Source organism: Bos indicus, chromosome 14, assembly GCF_029378745.1.
Source record: "Bos indicus isolate NIAB-ARS_2022 breed Sahiwal x Tharparkar chromosome 14, NIAB-ARS_B.indTharparkar_mat_pri_1.0, whole genome shotgun sequence".
Lineage (NCBI taxonomy): Eukaryota > Metazoa > Chordata > Mammalia > Artiodactyla > Bovidae > Bos > Bos indicus.
The window spans coordinates 45430356-45446594 of NC_091773.1; the positions used below are offsets into that span (position 1 = coordinate 45430356).

Genomic DNA, 16239 nt, shown 5'->3' on the forward strand with positions numbered 1-16239 from the left:
ACATCGTGAATCAGCCATATGTGTACATATATATCCCCTCCCTACCACCCAACTCCCATCCCATTTTCTACACTTCTTAGTAAAAATATTCACCTAGATTTTATTGGATTTAAGTTGAATGTGTTTTGTAATTATGTCTCCACTTATCTCATTTTCTCAAGACTTAGGAAATGTTTCTGTATCTTGGCTTTTCACATACTGTGATGGAGCTTATGATTACTCTTCGCAACTGACATTCTATAAACATATCAGGGGATGGGTTGTATACAATCTTCATCTCCATCACCTCCCCCCAAAGCCCACAACCAGATTTGTACAAAGAATAAGGCTTACTTAACTCTTGATAAATTAGCCTGTGTAAGGGTTTTAAAGTGAAAAATACATCAGCCAAAGTGTTATATAGATTTTAAAATTGTATGGACACAGTTTGATCTCTTATTTTCCAGCTGCAGATGCCAACATGGTGATTAATTCAAGGTAACCGTACTCACATTTTAATAAATTATAAAATGTCTGATTCACTTCTCCCTTCTTCCTACCTGTCTTTATTATGAAAGTGACAATCTGTGGCAAATCTGGGTTTCATTGAATTTTGGTGTAGGTCACCAGAAGAAAATAATGTGGAGGAATGTTTATCAGGGGTCAATGTTCATCCAAGCACAGACACAAGGATATATTCTGTCTTGTAAAAAAGTGGTGTGGGTGGGTATACCCAATGATGCAGGAACTTCTTGTTCACATCAAAATTAGTCAGCCTACAGGAATGTAAAAATGTATTTGAAGAAATATGTTAATGTTGCTCTTCAAGAAATGGTACTGTGGTACTTTTATCAAAAAAGTTTCCTTGTCCGACTTGTTTCAGTATAATTTTGAAGAGGTGTTACATTGAAGAGGAAGTAGGAGTAAAAATAGAATAGGTTTATATATTCCACCCCCAACAATGGATTAACTTTTCGGCTTTATTATGGTAGCGTTGATGTTCCATGAGCCAGAGGAGAGTTCTGTTCATGAGGCTGGGAATCTGATCTGTCTTCATTTTCATTGTGCCTCTAGCCCTCATATCATAGTAAACGCTCAAGTATATTTGGTGAATTAATGAGTTAGTGAGCTCTACTCTCCACCTAAGTCAGTTGTTCACAGTTGTTCATGTATGTTTTAACACATCTGGACTCTGACCTGGACTTCATCCCACTGGCATTGGACACCTGCCTTGAACCCACTCAATGAGGTCTTACCAAACCACTGACCTCTTAATAGCCTCCTCCCTTGGAGTTTAATCCTGTCCACCATATACCTTCTCCTAAACTGGGTTGGCCAAGAAGCTCATTCAGGGTTTTTGTAACACCTTACAGAAAAACCCAAAAGAACTACTTAGCCAATCCAATAAATAGATTATTTATAATTGAGATTCTCACATGATTTTGAATCTCAGTTCTACTCTTTATCTGTGCCTCTAATGCCTCACCAACAAAATCTGAACTCACTGGGTGTAGGGCATAACATCTAGGTTTAGAGACATGTGCAAAACTTGATATTCACCTTAGTAACCAGTGCCATAGTGAGCACAGTTCTCCTGCCCTGATTTGTATTTTCATTAAGAGCCTGCCCTAGCTTGTCTCAGGGCCAGGCCTTTCAGAGTTATAAACAGCAGAAAGACAGATGGACATCAGAGGGAAGTATTTTAGTTCACTGTAAGAAAAAGAATTCAAATGGGGTTAGCAAATTACTAAAACCCTTCGGATATGGACTTTATGGCCATCTGTTGGGGGGCAGTAAAAGAAAGTCTCATATAAAAAAATGTATGTATACCATAACTGCGGCAACTGCAGTGGGTACTGCTATTTTGTTAACTTTTCTTATTCCATAGCTGTTTTATGTCTCCAGGTATGCAATCCAGAGAGCTAAAAATTAATTGGTTAATAACAATCAAAGCAGTTCATATTTGGGCAACATACGTCTTAGCAGGAAAAAATACATTTTTTTTTAATACCAGTAGTTTTTATGGGTGAATTATCCAAACTGTAATCAATGTTGGTTATATGTGTCTCAACACAGGACCTTTTTATTGTGTTTAGGCGATGACTCTGGACATAAGCTCTTTCCTCTTGCCTAGTTATAGAATGTGTTGCTTTGAGAAGGCAGTGTTGTGCAGCTGTGAATAAATTTTTAATTTTCATCCCCTGGAACCTTTGTGTCATCCTTGGGAAATGCCCAGCTATATTCCTAAAAAGTTGAATCAATAGTTATCTTTTGAGAATGAAATTTATTTTAAATGCTATTTAAGGGAATGCTCTACTGAATTATGTTATGGGACAAATAATTGCTTGCTCATTTTATATTTTTATATTGGAGTATAGCCGATTAACAACGTTGTGCAGTTCAGGTGGACAGCAAAGAGACTCAGCCATACATATACACGTATCCATTCTCCCCCAAGCTCCTCTCCCATTCAGGGTGCCACATAACTTGAGCAGAGTTCCCTTTGCTATACAGTAAGTAGGTCCTTGTTGGTTATCCATTTTAAATACAGCATTGTGTATCTGTCCACCCCAAACTCCCTAACTGTCCCTCCCCCTATCCTTTCCCCACCCTGGCAACCGTAAGTTCATTCTCTATGTCTGTGAGTCTGTTTCTATTTTCTAAATAAGTTCATTTGTATCATGCCTTTAAGATATTTGTTTTGCTTTCCCTATAGTTATCCCTGTAAGTTATCTGTAAGACTATAGTGATGCTGCACTGTCACCTCCTCAACTTTAATGACATGTGTGCTGCTGCTGCTGCTGCTAAGTCGCTTCAGTCATGTCTGACTCTGTGCGACCCCACAGACAGCAGCCCACTAGGCTCCTCTGTCCCTGGGATTCTCCAGGCAAGAATACTGGAGTGGGTTGCCATTTCCTTCTCCAATGCAGGAAAGTGAAAAGTGAAAGTGAAGTCGCTTAGTCGTGCCCCACTCTTAGCAACCCCATGGACTACAGACTACCAGGCTCCTCCGTCCATGGGATTTTCCAGGCAAGAGTACTGGAGTGGTTGCCATTGCCTTCTCCGAATGACATGTGTAGACATTCTCAAATTTAAAGAGAAACCTGCTAGAACCATATCTGTAACACACATTTCTGAACTGCTAGCATCTCTGTTAATTAGCCCTGATCTTTAACTTTGGAAAGTAATCAAGAGAGATTATCTGAACCTCTGTTATCACAAGAGAATCATGGATGAAATTCCATTCAAAATAAGAGTAAAATCAGGAGAGAACACTGGATTGAGAGCTTTAATCAGCAGGCTGGAGTTCTGCTTTTCTCACATATTGATTTTGGTAAATTGCTTGGCTTCCTTGGACCTCAGTATTCTCTTTGGGAAGATGGCATTAAAAATGTCTGCCCTTCATACTTAGAGTTTATCAGGATTACTTGGAAAATAAATATGTGAGGGCATTTATTTTGTAAGCACAAAGTAAGTTTCACCACAAATCTAATCAAGTATGTGGTGTCTTCGAAATTTCTCCCAGGCAAGATTGCAGGATAAATCCTATTTACTGAAACTCTGTCATCTTCTCTTGGAAGTATGGCAGCAAAGATGAGTCATTAAGAGAAATGTTGTTATTATTACAAAGATCATAAGAGAAATAAGAATAGAGTTGACAGTACACATAATTAATATTCACACTTAGGGGAGCTTAGAACAACTCAGAATATGGGTCCTGATGTAAGCTGCCTGTCAGCACTGTTTGGTGTCTGTTCCCTCTCTATTTTCTTATCCTGGAAGTCATCCCTGGTGGATCATTCGGTAGAGAGTCTGCCTGCAATACAGGAAACCAAGGTTCGATCCCTGGGTCAGGAAGATCCCCTGGAGGAGGACATGGCAACCCACTCCAGTATTCTTGCCTGGAGAATCCCATGGACAGAGGAGCCTGGTGGGCTACACACCTGGTGGGTGTGACCTCATGGGGGTCACACGAGCTGGACACGACTTGGCGACTAAACCTACCTACCAAAGTATTTCTAGACTCTTGTTCCTTGAGCTCTTGGCTGGCATTCTACTCAAGGATCCTGACTTTGATCTAACGTCTCGCTCTGTAATTCTGATTTAATTGCTCTGCCTTCAAAATATGCCATATTCTCAAAAGTCTGAATCCATAACTAGTTTATTAACCTGATGAATGATAAACATTGACCAAATTCCTGTTATTGAGCTGAATTGAATGTGGTATAAATGGCTGGCCTTGACTTTGGAGCTGAATTGAGTGTGGTATAAATGGGCGACCTTGACTTTGACATCACTGTGTCCTAATGACCTACTATATAGTTAGAACCTTCAGAACTTTTCTTCAGAGGTGAGAAGTGGAGAGGTCACAGTTTTGTCTAGCAGACTGTTTTATATGACTTAGAATTTAGATTAAGAATCATGAGTCACCATCTTTTAAAAATAGAAGACTATCTCACAAATTTCCAGCTTTCTGACTTCTCTTAAATATCAGATCATGTAGTGGCACTGGGTCCTTCATGGCAAAAACAGCAACGACTAAAGCAGTTTCTTTAGGAGGGCAGTCTGTGTTCATTGTACCAGGGTCCGCACCTGTACCATGTCATTTATTTATGTCATCTGTGTGGCCCCTGTAGGACCTGAGTTTGTGACCCTTGAAACATTCACAGAAATAACCTAATTAAATCCATTCTCCTAACCAGTTAGTCATGGATGAAATCATGAACAGATGGTTTAAGGTGAACATATGTTGTTGATCTGTTTCTCTTACTTCATTAACTATTTTGCCAGCATTTTAAACAGTCTAATTATATGTCACAAACTACAACAGGAGCAGCAGTTTACAAGGGGATAATCTAGGGTTTGGCTGAACTTTTATTTTTAAATTTCAAATGAGAGCTGCTTTGAGGTTTGATCTGCAGTTCAAAGTAGAATTTTACCAGTTTAGTATTATAATATAGGTGAGTCTTAGGCATGTTCCAAATGCCATACTTGACACACTGTTGTGATGTCATGGGAGAAATGTCATAGGAAATGACATCATAGGAAATGACATCATAGGAAATGACATCTTGTGATATCATAGGAAAGCACCACTGATGTGAGGTTTTTACAACATACAGTTACACAGAATAAAGCACCTGCCGTGAAATGTCACCATGAGTGATATATTAGAGGCAAAGACCTTAGAGACATGATGTTAGTAGCACTGTGAAGTTTCCAGAGTTCTCTGAAGGCTTCACAAACTCTTTCCCTCATTCTCCATGCCCAAGAGAAGGAAAGTTGCTATGGATAAACCTAAGATGAGGAAAAAATGGAGACATATTAATAGAAGGAGGTCATCTTAGCACAAGAGTATAAATGATACTGTTTGGGAACTAGCCTTTTCTCTTTGGGGAGGGTTCTTTCTTGGGCGGGGCTGTATAGTTGCTTTGCAACGTTGTGTTAGTTTCTGCTACACCACCAAGTACATCAGCTATAGTATACATACATCCCCTATCTTTTGGAACCCCCTCCCTCTCCCCCACCCTACCTTTCCAGGTCACCATAGAGCACCGAGCTGAACCTCCTGTGCCATACAGCTGCTTCCCACTAGCTATATGTTTTACACATGGCAGTGCAAGTACATCAACCCACATCTCCCAGTTCTTCCTCACTCCCTCTTCCCCATTTCCACATGACTGTTCACCACATCTGCATCTCTGTTCCTGCCCTACAAATAGATTCATCTGTACCATTTTTCTAGATTCCACATACATGCATTAATATACAATATTTGTTTCTCTTTTTATCTTTTCAATTTCTAGAGTTCCCTTTTCCTCAGATCAGAGGGTTAATATCTGGAAGCCTGGGATTAAGTTGTGGGTGTACATAAAGGCGGCCCATGTTTGGTATACTTCAGTGAAGGCTGTCAATCAGAAGCATAAAATTTAACTATATGATTCCACATGGCCTAGAATAGGTCACTAGGCTAGAAGGTCCTCATATAGAGGTGTAAGGTTAAAGTATTTCTATGCCTGTGCAAACAGAGGACCTTGCGAGTGTGGCTATGGCCGTGGTGGGTGACTGGTCAAAGAACTGGGGACCTTGGGTTCAAAGACAGATAATACCTTGACATTACTAATAGAAGCCTTCTCATATATCTGGCTTTGAGCCTAGTCATCAACCCACTGTTCAATTCATCATCCACTGGGCCATATAGACAGTGGTTCAGGGCCTTAGAGAGAATCAACATAGCAAATGTCAAGAGAACATTCCATTTGAGAAGTAGACAGCCATCTCCTATACAATGAGTGATTCACGTTCTCTCTTGGGACACCTAACCTGGTGAGCTACTGAATCAATAACATACCATGTATGAAAATGATCAAAATCATCATGGATAAGCATGGCGATGAAGATCCCAAAGTTTAGTCTAGCATTTCTCACTTGGCTGGAGTCAGAATGAATGTAGTATAATTAGAAAAGGATGGATAAAAATAACAGCGACGATAGTCCCAGGGAAATGACGAATGTGTAGGGTGAGGGACGTTACTTTTTCTTCTTGATGAATTCACAGACAAAGTACATGGTAAGATGGCACTCGGTATCATTCCATCTGCCTGAGCTCAGCATCTCCACACAGTCCTCGTGGCCATAGGGGTCGCTGGGCTCACCCTCCTTCCAGTTGCTGTAGTTCTGCAGGGGAGTGTTATCTGTGAACACATACTGACCCTCCCTCTCCAGGTCGTTCACCCCGATGAACACCCGGAAGAAGCCACTCTTGGAGACGTAGTCAGCCAGCAGCGTGTTGGCAGCTTCGTCCTTGGGCATGGCTAGCATTCCACCCCGGATGCGGCAGTGGGTCAGGGATTCCCTGTAGTTCTTCTCCTCCTGCACGATGTAGTAGAATTTCTCTTCGGTTTCCCTAATCCCTGCTATGACTTTGCAGTGAGGAAAAGAAGAACGTGATTATCTGTCTCAAACAGAGAAAAGCTAAGTATATAATATTGCTAGATTTAAATAAATTTATTCAAGATTTAACAATTCTTTTGCCTATCATGAAGTAGGCACTGCTTCAGTGTTTTGTCCACCTTTGTAGCTGTCTGATAAAGAACCAATTCCTGTCACTGGCCCTCCCCTGTCTTTCCTCCTTTACTTCCCACACAGTGTGAAGCAGAGAGCTGTTTGGACAAAGATATGTTATATGAACTGTCACCCAGCTCGTCTCAGATAATCTTTCCCCCCTAATGTATGCTTTTTCCACCCTTATAGTTCCATGAGCACACCCTTCCCTCTTCCCCTTCCATGCCTTTCATGCCTGGAAAGTCTTCTTGGTGCTTAATCTGGCAAATTCCTACCCATCCTTCAGATTTCAGTCAAAATGCTTTCTCCTATAAGAGCCTTTCCAATGCCCCTGGACAGAGACAGGTGCTGTTGTGCTTTCTCCCCTGTGTTCCCACTGACCCCTTTACTTCATAGCACTCGACACATTTTAGCCTAATTGTGTATCTCTTAAGCTTGTGAACATCTTAAGGCCCAAGACCATGTCCTTGTCACTCTGTAGTCTCAGTGCCTGCAACAGTGCAGGATAGTGGTAAAGGCTTATTGGACTGATACAGAAATAATATAGAATTTCATCCACTTCTGGCCAGGTTCCCAGACTGTGAATATATGCATCAACTGAGATGGTCTGTACTTCACTCCTGGACTGCAAGGAGATCAAATCAGTCAATCCTAAAGGAAATCAATCCTGAATATTCATTGGAAGGACTGATGCTGAAGCTGAAGCTCTAATACTTTGAACACCTGATGTGAAGAGCTGACTCATTGGAAAAGACCCTGAGAATGGGAAAGATTGAAGGCAAGAGGAGAAGGGGGCCATAGAGAATGAGATGGTTGGATGACATCAGTGAATCCACGGACATGAGTTTGAGCAAGCTGTGGGAGACAGTGAAGGACAGGGAAGACTGGTGTGCTGCAGTCCATGGGGTCTCAAGGCACTGGACAGGACTTAGCAAACTGAACAACAACACATAATTCACTTCAGGTACATAAAATAGATTGAGCTTCTGAGTAAGATTCAGGAGAGAATTAGGAAGTCAGTATCATCCCAAGACCATGATATGCTATATATGTTTTGGGCTTTGTGGTTCAAGCACACACAAACACATATATATGTATATATACCCTTAAGGGCCTATAAGTTAAAATTCACAAATAAAACTATGAGAACTCAAATGTTAAGAACTATAGCACTATGTTAAACCTCTGGAGTTTGGTTTATTCATTGGGGTCAAAGTCAGGTCAGAGGCAGCATCTGTACAGGTTATAACCAGAGTTATAACTGAGGGTTAATTAATATCAAACATTTCCTATGCCTCTAGTATTACAAGATGAGGATGGACACAAGGCAGCATTTGTGTGCCTCTATTAATGTAAGTAAATACTCCTGGATTATAATATTTCTGTACCATTGTATGGAAAACCCCAAATAAACTTTTTGGCCAAGCCAATAAATAAAAGTACAACAAAGTGAAAATAGTTGTAACAGCAACTAGAACAGCTCCCTGATTCATACTGTCTCAGGAGCGAGCACATAAGCCCCACTTTAAGGGTTTTACTGCTAACCATCCTGGGGAAATACGAGAGAAAACAAAAAGGGCTAACGTGGACTAGCACAGTTTAGAGAAATGCATGATGTTCTCACTGACTTGTACTGAGGGCAGAGGAGTCAGTGAATTCAAATCCTTGTATTCAAATCCTTCCTCCACTGCTCATTAGCGTGTATCTATGGGCAAGGTAATCTCTCTAAACTTCAGTCTAATCATAAAAATTAGTATTATTGCAAGTAATCAACAAAGCAACTACTGTTTTCATGACTATTTTTATTTTCTAAGATGCTGGTTGTTGGGCTCTTGTTGTCTCTTTTTTTCTTAAGGCCCAGGTACTCAAACTCTGCCTTTTCTCCCTCCCCCTCTGTCACTAAAATCCCCTTTTCTACCTATAGGAATGGACATATGTATGTCCACAGGACCTGAAGTATACTAGAGTAAGTGGATAATCAGGATTCTAAGAGAGCTATAAACTGGAGACACTCTCTCAATAATCCTTTGCCCAAACTAAGTTAGTTTCTGCTAGGGATATTGGAATTGCAGTGGTTTGTTTGTTTTTGTTTCTTTAAGAAAAAGATTGTTTTATTTTTAAATTTGCATTTATTTATTTATTTAGGTCATGTGACATTCAAGATCTTGGTTCCTCAGCCAGAGAAAGAAACCATGCCCCTTGCAGTGGAAGGGTAGAGCCCTAACCACTAGACAGCCAGGAAAATCCCAGAATTGCCATGTTGAAGGAGATAGATCCATGGATAAATACCACAAAGCAAATGAGAATAGACTCACCATTCTTAACAAACTTCATTGAAGTCTTAAGGCGAGCCACACTGATGTCTAGCTGTCCAACAACTTTTCGGTATCTTCCACAATCACAGACAGTACCTTTTAAATGACAAAGCTGTCAATTCATGTTGATGCCCATGAAGAATGGATAAGAGAGGCAATTGCTCTCTTCCCAATATTTACTGTCTTTTTCTAGTCTAGCTATGTCTTTCTGTGAATGGTGATGCTTTTTGTCTTTTACTAAAGACAAGGTTTCCAATATACAGGAATTCTGAATACATCTTTTACAATAATTTGAAGGAGTTAAAAGAGAGTTCTAAACCAGTTTTTTAAAAAGAACAGTAAATGTGACGAACCACTGCTCACATATTGGGAATCATTTGGCATTTTTGTTGAACACAGAATGTACCTCTACAGTCTCAGAATAAAATCTTTACAGTGTTTTAAAAACATATTTCTAGTTTTCTCTTGTGTTACTGTATTGTTAGTTGGGAGAAACCTTTCATGACAAAATTAATGTTAATTCTGATTATCCATTTGGAGTATAGCTTAATGTTTCGAGACTAAGTTTAAATCTTGTGAATAGATTCATCTTATAATTTTAAGAGCAAGTTGTCCCATTTGTGGATTAACTATGATTTTAATTTCTGCCACTAGTTCCCCTTCACTCATTTACCTTTTCAATCACCTACTGATAATGTGGCTGAGAAAAAGCTGTAAGGAAAATGATGTAAAGTAAATGCTTCTTTTTTCCTATTTAACTATGCTTCATGTCAACATTTCCATTTGCTTTTTTATCCGATGGTTGAAAAGCAAAATGAATTTTACTAGCCAAAGGGGGGGAAAATCTGTGGCTTTATTTATCCATATTCACAGTTAAATATAAGGAATTTAAAACAGTTCTTAGGCTTCTCTACATCTTTATGGATAAGGGCTTCCCAGGTGGTTCAGTGGTAGAGAATCCACTTGCCAATGAAGGAGATGCAAAAGATGTGGGTTTGATCCCTTGGGTAGGGAAGATCCCCTGGAGGAGGAAATGGCAACCCACTCCAGTATTCTTGCTGGGAAAATCCCATGGACAGAGAAGCTTGGCAGGCTACAGTCCATGGGGTCACAAAGAGTCTGATATGACTGAGCAACTAAGCACGCATGCGCTCACACCTTTACGGATAGAAATAATAGAAGCTCACCAGGAATGGGCTACTTTCTTTCCCTGCATCAAGCACTGGAAAGAGTCCTCTTTTCAGTATCAGGGAGAGGCTTCCGGACCACTGATGCATGTTCTGTAACCGCCAGGACTCTGTCCATCAGGCCAGTTTGCTGGTGACAAAATGCTTGGCCAGTGTTTGGTTGAGACTCTGGTGAAAGGCTGAGCCTATTGCTGGTCCTATTGCTGAGGCCCTTGTGGATTTTCCTCTTGGTCTAGGGGGATGAGGGCTGCTTCCTGATGTACTAGAATTGCTACCTCAAGCAAGCGTGGCAGAGGTGGAATGAACCACCGTCCTTCCACCCCTTCCACAGGGCCTGAAAAGTCACCACTGGAGAGAGAGGAGAATTTCCTTCCTTCCTTCCCTCTGGCCCAAGGAAAAGGAGGTTAATCACACTGAACAGACTATTGTTCTTCTATTAAATATATTTATTTTTGAGACAAATAGTTTTGTAATGATGTTAAAAATTAAAAAGAAAAGCAACCTGAATATCTATCAACAGAGGAATGGATAAAGAAAATGTGGCTGATTCATTTTGCTGTACAGTAGAAACTAATACAACATTGTAAAGCAACCACACTACAATAAAAATTAATTTAAAAAAGAAAAAATGAGCATATTATACCTGCTTTGCCTTTTCCACCAGGTATTCCAGGCAAACCCTTTTCCCCTTTGTCACCTGAAGAAAAACAATAGCCATGAAAAGAACAACTAAATAAAATAGTACTATTAAGGAGTAGAATTAAATGCATAAAATATAATGAAATATAATTATATCAGGCAGACAATATATTACGTACCTAAAATAAGAAGAAAGAGGTTTTAAACTTCATTTGTAGTATCTCCAAGTAATATTTACTAATATTATAAAAATAATTTGGTTTTGAGTTGGCTGCACAGGTATAACTAATCAAATAAGTCATAATTTAATTAGATGGAATACAGAATTCCAGCTGAATGTATAAACATTTAATTTTGTGTCATTTATGCCACTAACATGTTTTTATAATGTGGCCTTCTAGGCACAGCTAATACAATATTCTGCATGTTTTTAATTTTTAAAGTTCCATTGCTTTACATATCTGAATCAATTGATTAGCATAACACAGTGTCTGTGTATTTATTATATTATGCCCCTAAGTTCTTCCATGTGGCTTTGCCCTTGGATTTTCAAAAACATATATTGTGCTTTTTCAATTTAATTCAACAAATACATACTATTTACTTACTCTATGAAAGACAAAACATTTGCTTGGTACTTTGAAAAGAGATAAAGAGAGACAAGATTAAACTTTTGGCTTGAAAGAATTTATGCTTTTTGGAAGAGATGTGATGTATGCAAATACTGATAATATTAAGTTGTGTCAAAAATCTTATTCTGAAATATCAACCTTGATAATTTTCCTTTCTGCTCTTTTTTTTATGTGACCTTTTTCTTAATCAGAGACGTCGACAAAATAAATTTGAGAATCAGAATTGTTAAAGCAGAGAGAAAAAAAAGTTGACTTTTTTCAACTTCAAAATAGGCTCTTGAAGTCCACATCAGACACAATAATTGAAAGCAAAAGCTTTTGATTTATAAGAGGAAATGTTTGGCTGAACTTTGGGGGAATCAAAAGAGAAGATCCTGATAGAAGTAAAATAGAGCTTATGCTTCAGTGGAGATCTGGAAAAAGAATAAGAAAAAATTCAGGGAGATAAATACAGGATGATAGTCATACAGGCTAAAGAAGAGTATGAGGTTTACTCTTGTAGGACAATGATATGGCCAGGAATTGGGTAAATAACGGAGGGGACAATGTAAAGGGGAATGGAGTCAGCATTGAGGTTCTGCCTAATTCCTTCCTTTCCCAACAAAAAGGGAAAACTGAAAGGATCCCCCATATTGCCTGTCCATTAGCTATTCTGTCTTTGCTGATCACTTTTCATTAAGAGTCCTGTGCTTGTTGATCATTGATCATCCAGAAATTCATGCTGACCGGGGCATCAAGGATTTGCTGAGCCTTTCCTAATTGACTCACATGGATGCTTTTCTTTACAGTGATGCCAGACCTTCAGGAGCTCCCCAGATAAAAGGAGGGGGCTCCTTGAAACTCTGAATGTAATTTGAGTATGCACTGGAATGTCTCTGAACCTTGGGCTTAGATGAAATGAGACCATGGTGAAATCTATGACAATGGAATGTGGTAAATATTGTAAGAGATACCATGTACAGAGATAACATACTCTGTCCAATGTTAGAGGGAGCTGGCAGAGATAGTGCTCCAGCTGGAGGAATGGAGGAAGGCTCTCCTGAGGTGATGGTGCTGGAGTTTCAGCAGGTGGAGGTGGGAGGCAGGTAGTAGATCCCGTACAGCAGTAGTTGGGAAAGAAGCATAAAAGTATGCCAAGCATCCTGATAAGGAAGATTGATCTGGACACATCAGATCTGTGTCCTGAAAACTCCTCATTTCTCTTATGTGTAAACTGGAAAAGATAAGACTGGATTTGAGACAATGTTAATGGAAGAAAGGGAATATATGTTTGCTGAGTGCCAATCATTTGTCAAGTATTGTTTGGATACTTTAGAGGTATTGTTATATGAAATCCAATGAGCTATGTGCTATCATTATCTTTATTCTAACAACTGAAGAAATTGAGAGGAAGGCAAAATGAATGACTCAAGGACATCCAACAATTCAAAAGCAGTGCTGCTATTAAAACCCAACCACTTCTGACTTCCCAGATTGCGGTACTTTTCAAGTAATTTAACCAACAATATAATGAAGGGAAGCAAAATCTTCAAAAAGAGCTCTAATGTTGAAAGTAATATAAGTCTTATCATCACCAAAAACAGTATGGATTTGAAAGATCATATGAATCTGGCTTCATATTTTAATTTAAAAATAGTTTATTTTCTTTATGTGTGAATCTCTTTCAATTCAACATGAGTTGAAAACTGATTCTAGCTCTGCTATGATCCTAGTTCTGGTCTAAGTCCAATAATAAACATTTAAAAAGTATTCATAAAGTATTTGCTTTAGAAAATTTTAGGCTTTTGGAGAACTTCGCTGGTAGTCCAGTGGTTGGGACTCCATGCTTTCACTGCTGAGGATGCTGGTTCAATCCCTAGTTGAGGAAGTAGGATCCCACAGGCTGTGCAGCACGGCCAAAATGTTAGGTTTTTAAGGAAAACAAAGAGCACATAAGAGACCAAGGAGATGAGACACTAGCTCTATTACTCCCTAACAGAGAGAAAAGAAATGTCTGGTGGGTATTCAAAGAAGGCAAAGATGACTGCGGATCAGAGTAGGAAAGGAAGGCTTCTTTGAAACAGCAGCCTTTAACTGGATGTTAACAATGTAGAGAATAGATTCTTGAATTGATACATGGACTTTTTCTGAGAAGATGTAAGCACTGTGACTATGTTCCAGTATTTTGACATGAATTCTTTTCCTTTTTTTAACAGATGGGGAAGTCAAAACAGTATGGTGGAGTGAAAAACCGCAGAAGTCTGAACAACCAGGGTTTGAATACTGACTCTGCGTCTTACTAGCTAAACATGGACCAGTTACTTAATTCCTTTAAATTTCCATTTCTTCATTTTTAAAGTGGAATGATGGTGCCTAAAGTCATAAGAAGGATAAATTAGACAATGTCATGGGATTAGGTCTGTGCTTGACTTGTAGAGGGTATTTAACCAACGTTTGCTTCCATGCACTAAATCAGAGTTACAGTAACGGAAAGCGTGCCAAGTAGTTAGCCAGTTCATGGTGGATGTGAGCTCATTGAGTCTATTTCCCCAAAATGAAATCTGGTTTAAAGCCACATATAAAAATTAATTTTTGACCCATAAGTGAGAACACCTCTGTATTAACTGTCTTAAGGTTGAAGAATCAGAGGTTGCATTTAAACAAACAAAACACTGTGATACTGTCACTGTAAAAGGATTATCGACCTTAAATAAAAGCATCTATTTTGCTATGAGATTGAATTTACCTATACTAAATCATCCTTTCCTATTCCTGAAATGAAATATTGACATCCAGAAAGCTACCTTCTCCATTCAAGTGACAACATTAAGGTCAGCCCAGAAAGTTGAGATTAATCTGAGTCAGTGAAAAATTTAGAAGGACCAGCGACAAAATGAGGACAATAAATTTCAAAGTACAGATTAAAAATGAAATTAATCCAGGTGAGCCAGAACACTGAACCTCCATTTTCAAAAATATTCCAGGACATGCTCATAAATTTTCAAGGCATATCTCTGGAGGAGAAAAAAACTTAGCCAGTATTGAAAACTAATGTTAAGGGAAAGTAGTAGCTAACAGAAATAAAGAGTAGAAAAGAGAGTCACATCATAGGAAATGACATATATCATTTATTTTTTCATTCTTAATGCAATAAACATTTAGTTTCTCCTTTATAGTAGACATTAGAATAAAATGATTAAAAAGCAGGATTTCCCCAATACAACTTATATGTATTTAAACAAATAGATCTGATATAGCTTCCGTTCATTTCCTCCAGAAATTCATAGCCTGTTGAATGACAGACAAGTTAACAAGGCATAGTGATAATACAGTGATAGGTGTGCACTAGGTGCATATATATAAGAGTTTGAATAAGGAATTGGCCTGAAGAAGATCAGATCAGTTCAGTTCAGCCGCTCAGTCGTGGCCGACTCTTTGCGACCCCATGAATCGCAGCACGCCAGGCCTCTCTGTCCATCACCAACTCCTGGAGTTCACTCAGACTCACGTCCATCGAGTCAGTGATGCCATCCAGCCATCTCATCCTCTGTCGTCCCCTTCTCCTCTTGCCCTCAATCCCTCTCAGTATCAGAGTCTTTTCCAATGAGTCAACTCTTCACATGAGGTGGCCAAAGTACTGGAGTTTCAGTTTTAGCATCATTGCTTCCAAAGAAATCCCAGGGCTGATCTCCTTCAGAATGGACTGGTTGGATCTCCTTACAGTCCAAGGGACTCTCAAGAGTCTTCTCCAACACCACAGTTCAAAATCATCAATTCTTTGGCGCTCAGCCTTCTTCACAGTCCAACTCTCACATCCATACATGACCACAGGGAAAACCATAGCCTTGACCAGACGAACCTTTGTTGGCAAAGTAATGTCTCTGCTTTTGAATATGCTATCTAGGTTGGTCATAACTTTCCTTCCAAGGAGTGAGCATCTTTTAACCCTATCCGTTCCAGACTGCTGCTTCTCCAATATTTGGAACTTCATCCATTTTGAGGCTCAGATAATCATAGTACAGTTTTCGACCTTCCCCTTGTCTCTGTTGTTTACCACCCTCTCTTCAAGAGTTATCTAGTCTTAATCTATGGAAGGATTAAGACTTGGCTCAAAGTCATGAACTTCAACTCTCCTGGTTGGAGTCTCATCTAGATTTGACATATCTAAATCTAGGAAAGTTCAACATCTAGAATAATTCACTGAAAAATGAAGGTCTTGAATTTTGGATGTGTTCACTGCAATAACTTAGTTTCCCCCTCTACTTCTGCTCATCTCTAGGGAAATACTTGAGATCTTAACCTTATATAATGTGATTGCATCTCAGAAATCTTGAAGTCCAACATCCCATACTCTAGTTACACCTTTCCATCCCTTAAACATTTGTTAAGTGAAGCTGATATAACCAGAGGCAGATTCATGATGATTTTATCCAAAGCTTATAC

The 16239-nt window shown here is 39.2% G+C and overlaps 1 protein-coding gene across 3 annotated transcripts in view; it reads right to left on the reverse strand.

Moving 5' to 3' along the window:
* Positions 1-2031: 2031 nt before the first annotated feature.
* Positions 2032-16239, reverse strand: part of COLEC10 (collectin subfamily member 10) — a 54161-nt gene continuing 39953 nt past the window's right edge. For 2 of the 3 annotated variants that reach the window (XM_019974079.2, XM_019974078.2), the window contains 3 exons: positions 11190-11243; positions 9360-9455; positions 2032-6902 (listed from right to left, as the gene is read on the reverse strand). In XM_019974079.2, the coding sequence (XP_019829638.1) occupies positions 6511-6902; positions 9360-9455; positions 11190-11243 (542 nt within the window). In that variant the 3' untranslated portion in view covers positions 2032-6510. The remainder of the gene's footprint in view (positions 6903-9359; positions 9456-11189; positions 11244-16239) is intronic. The other variant, XR_002182286.2, reaches the window with a different exon arrangement.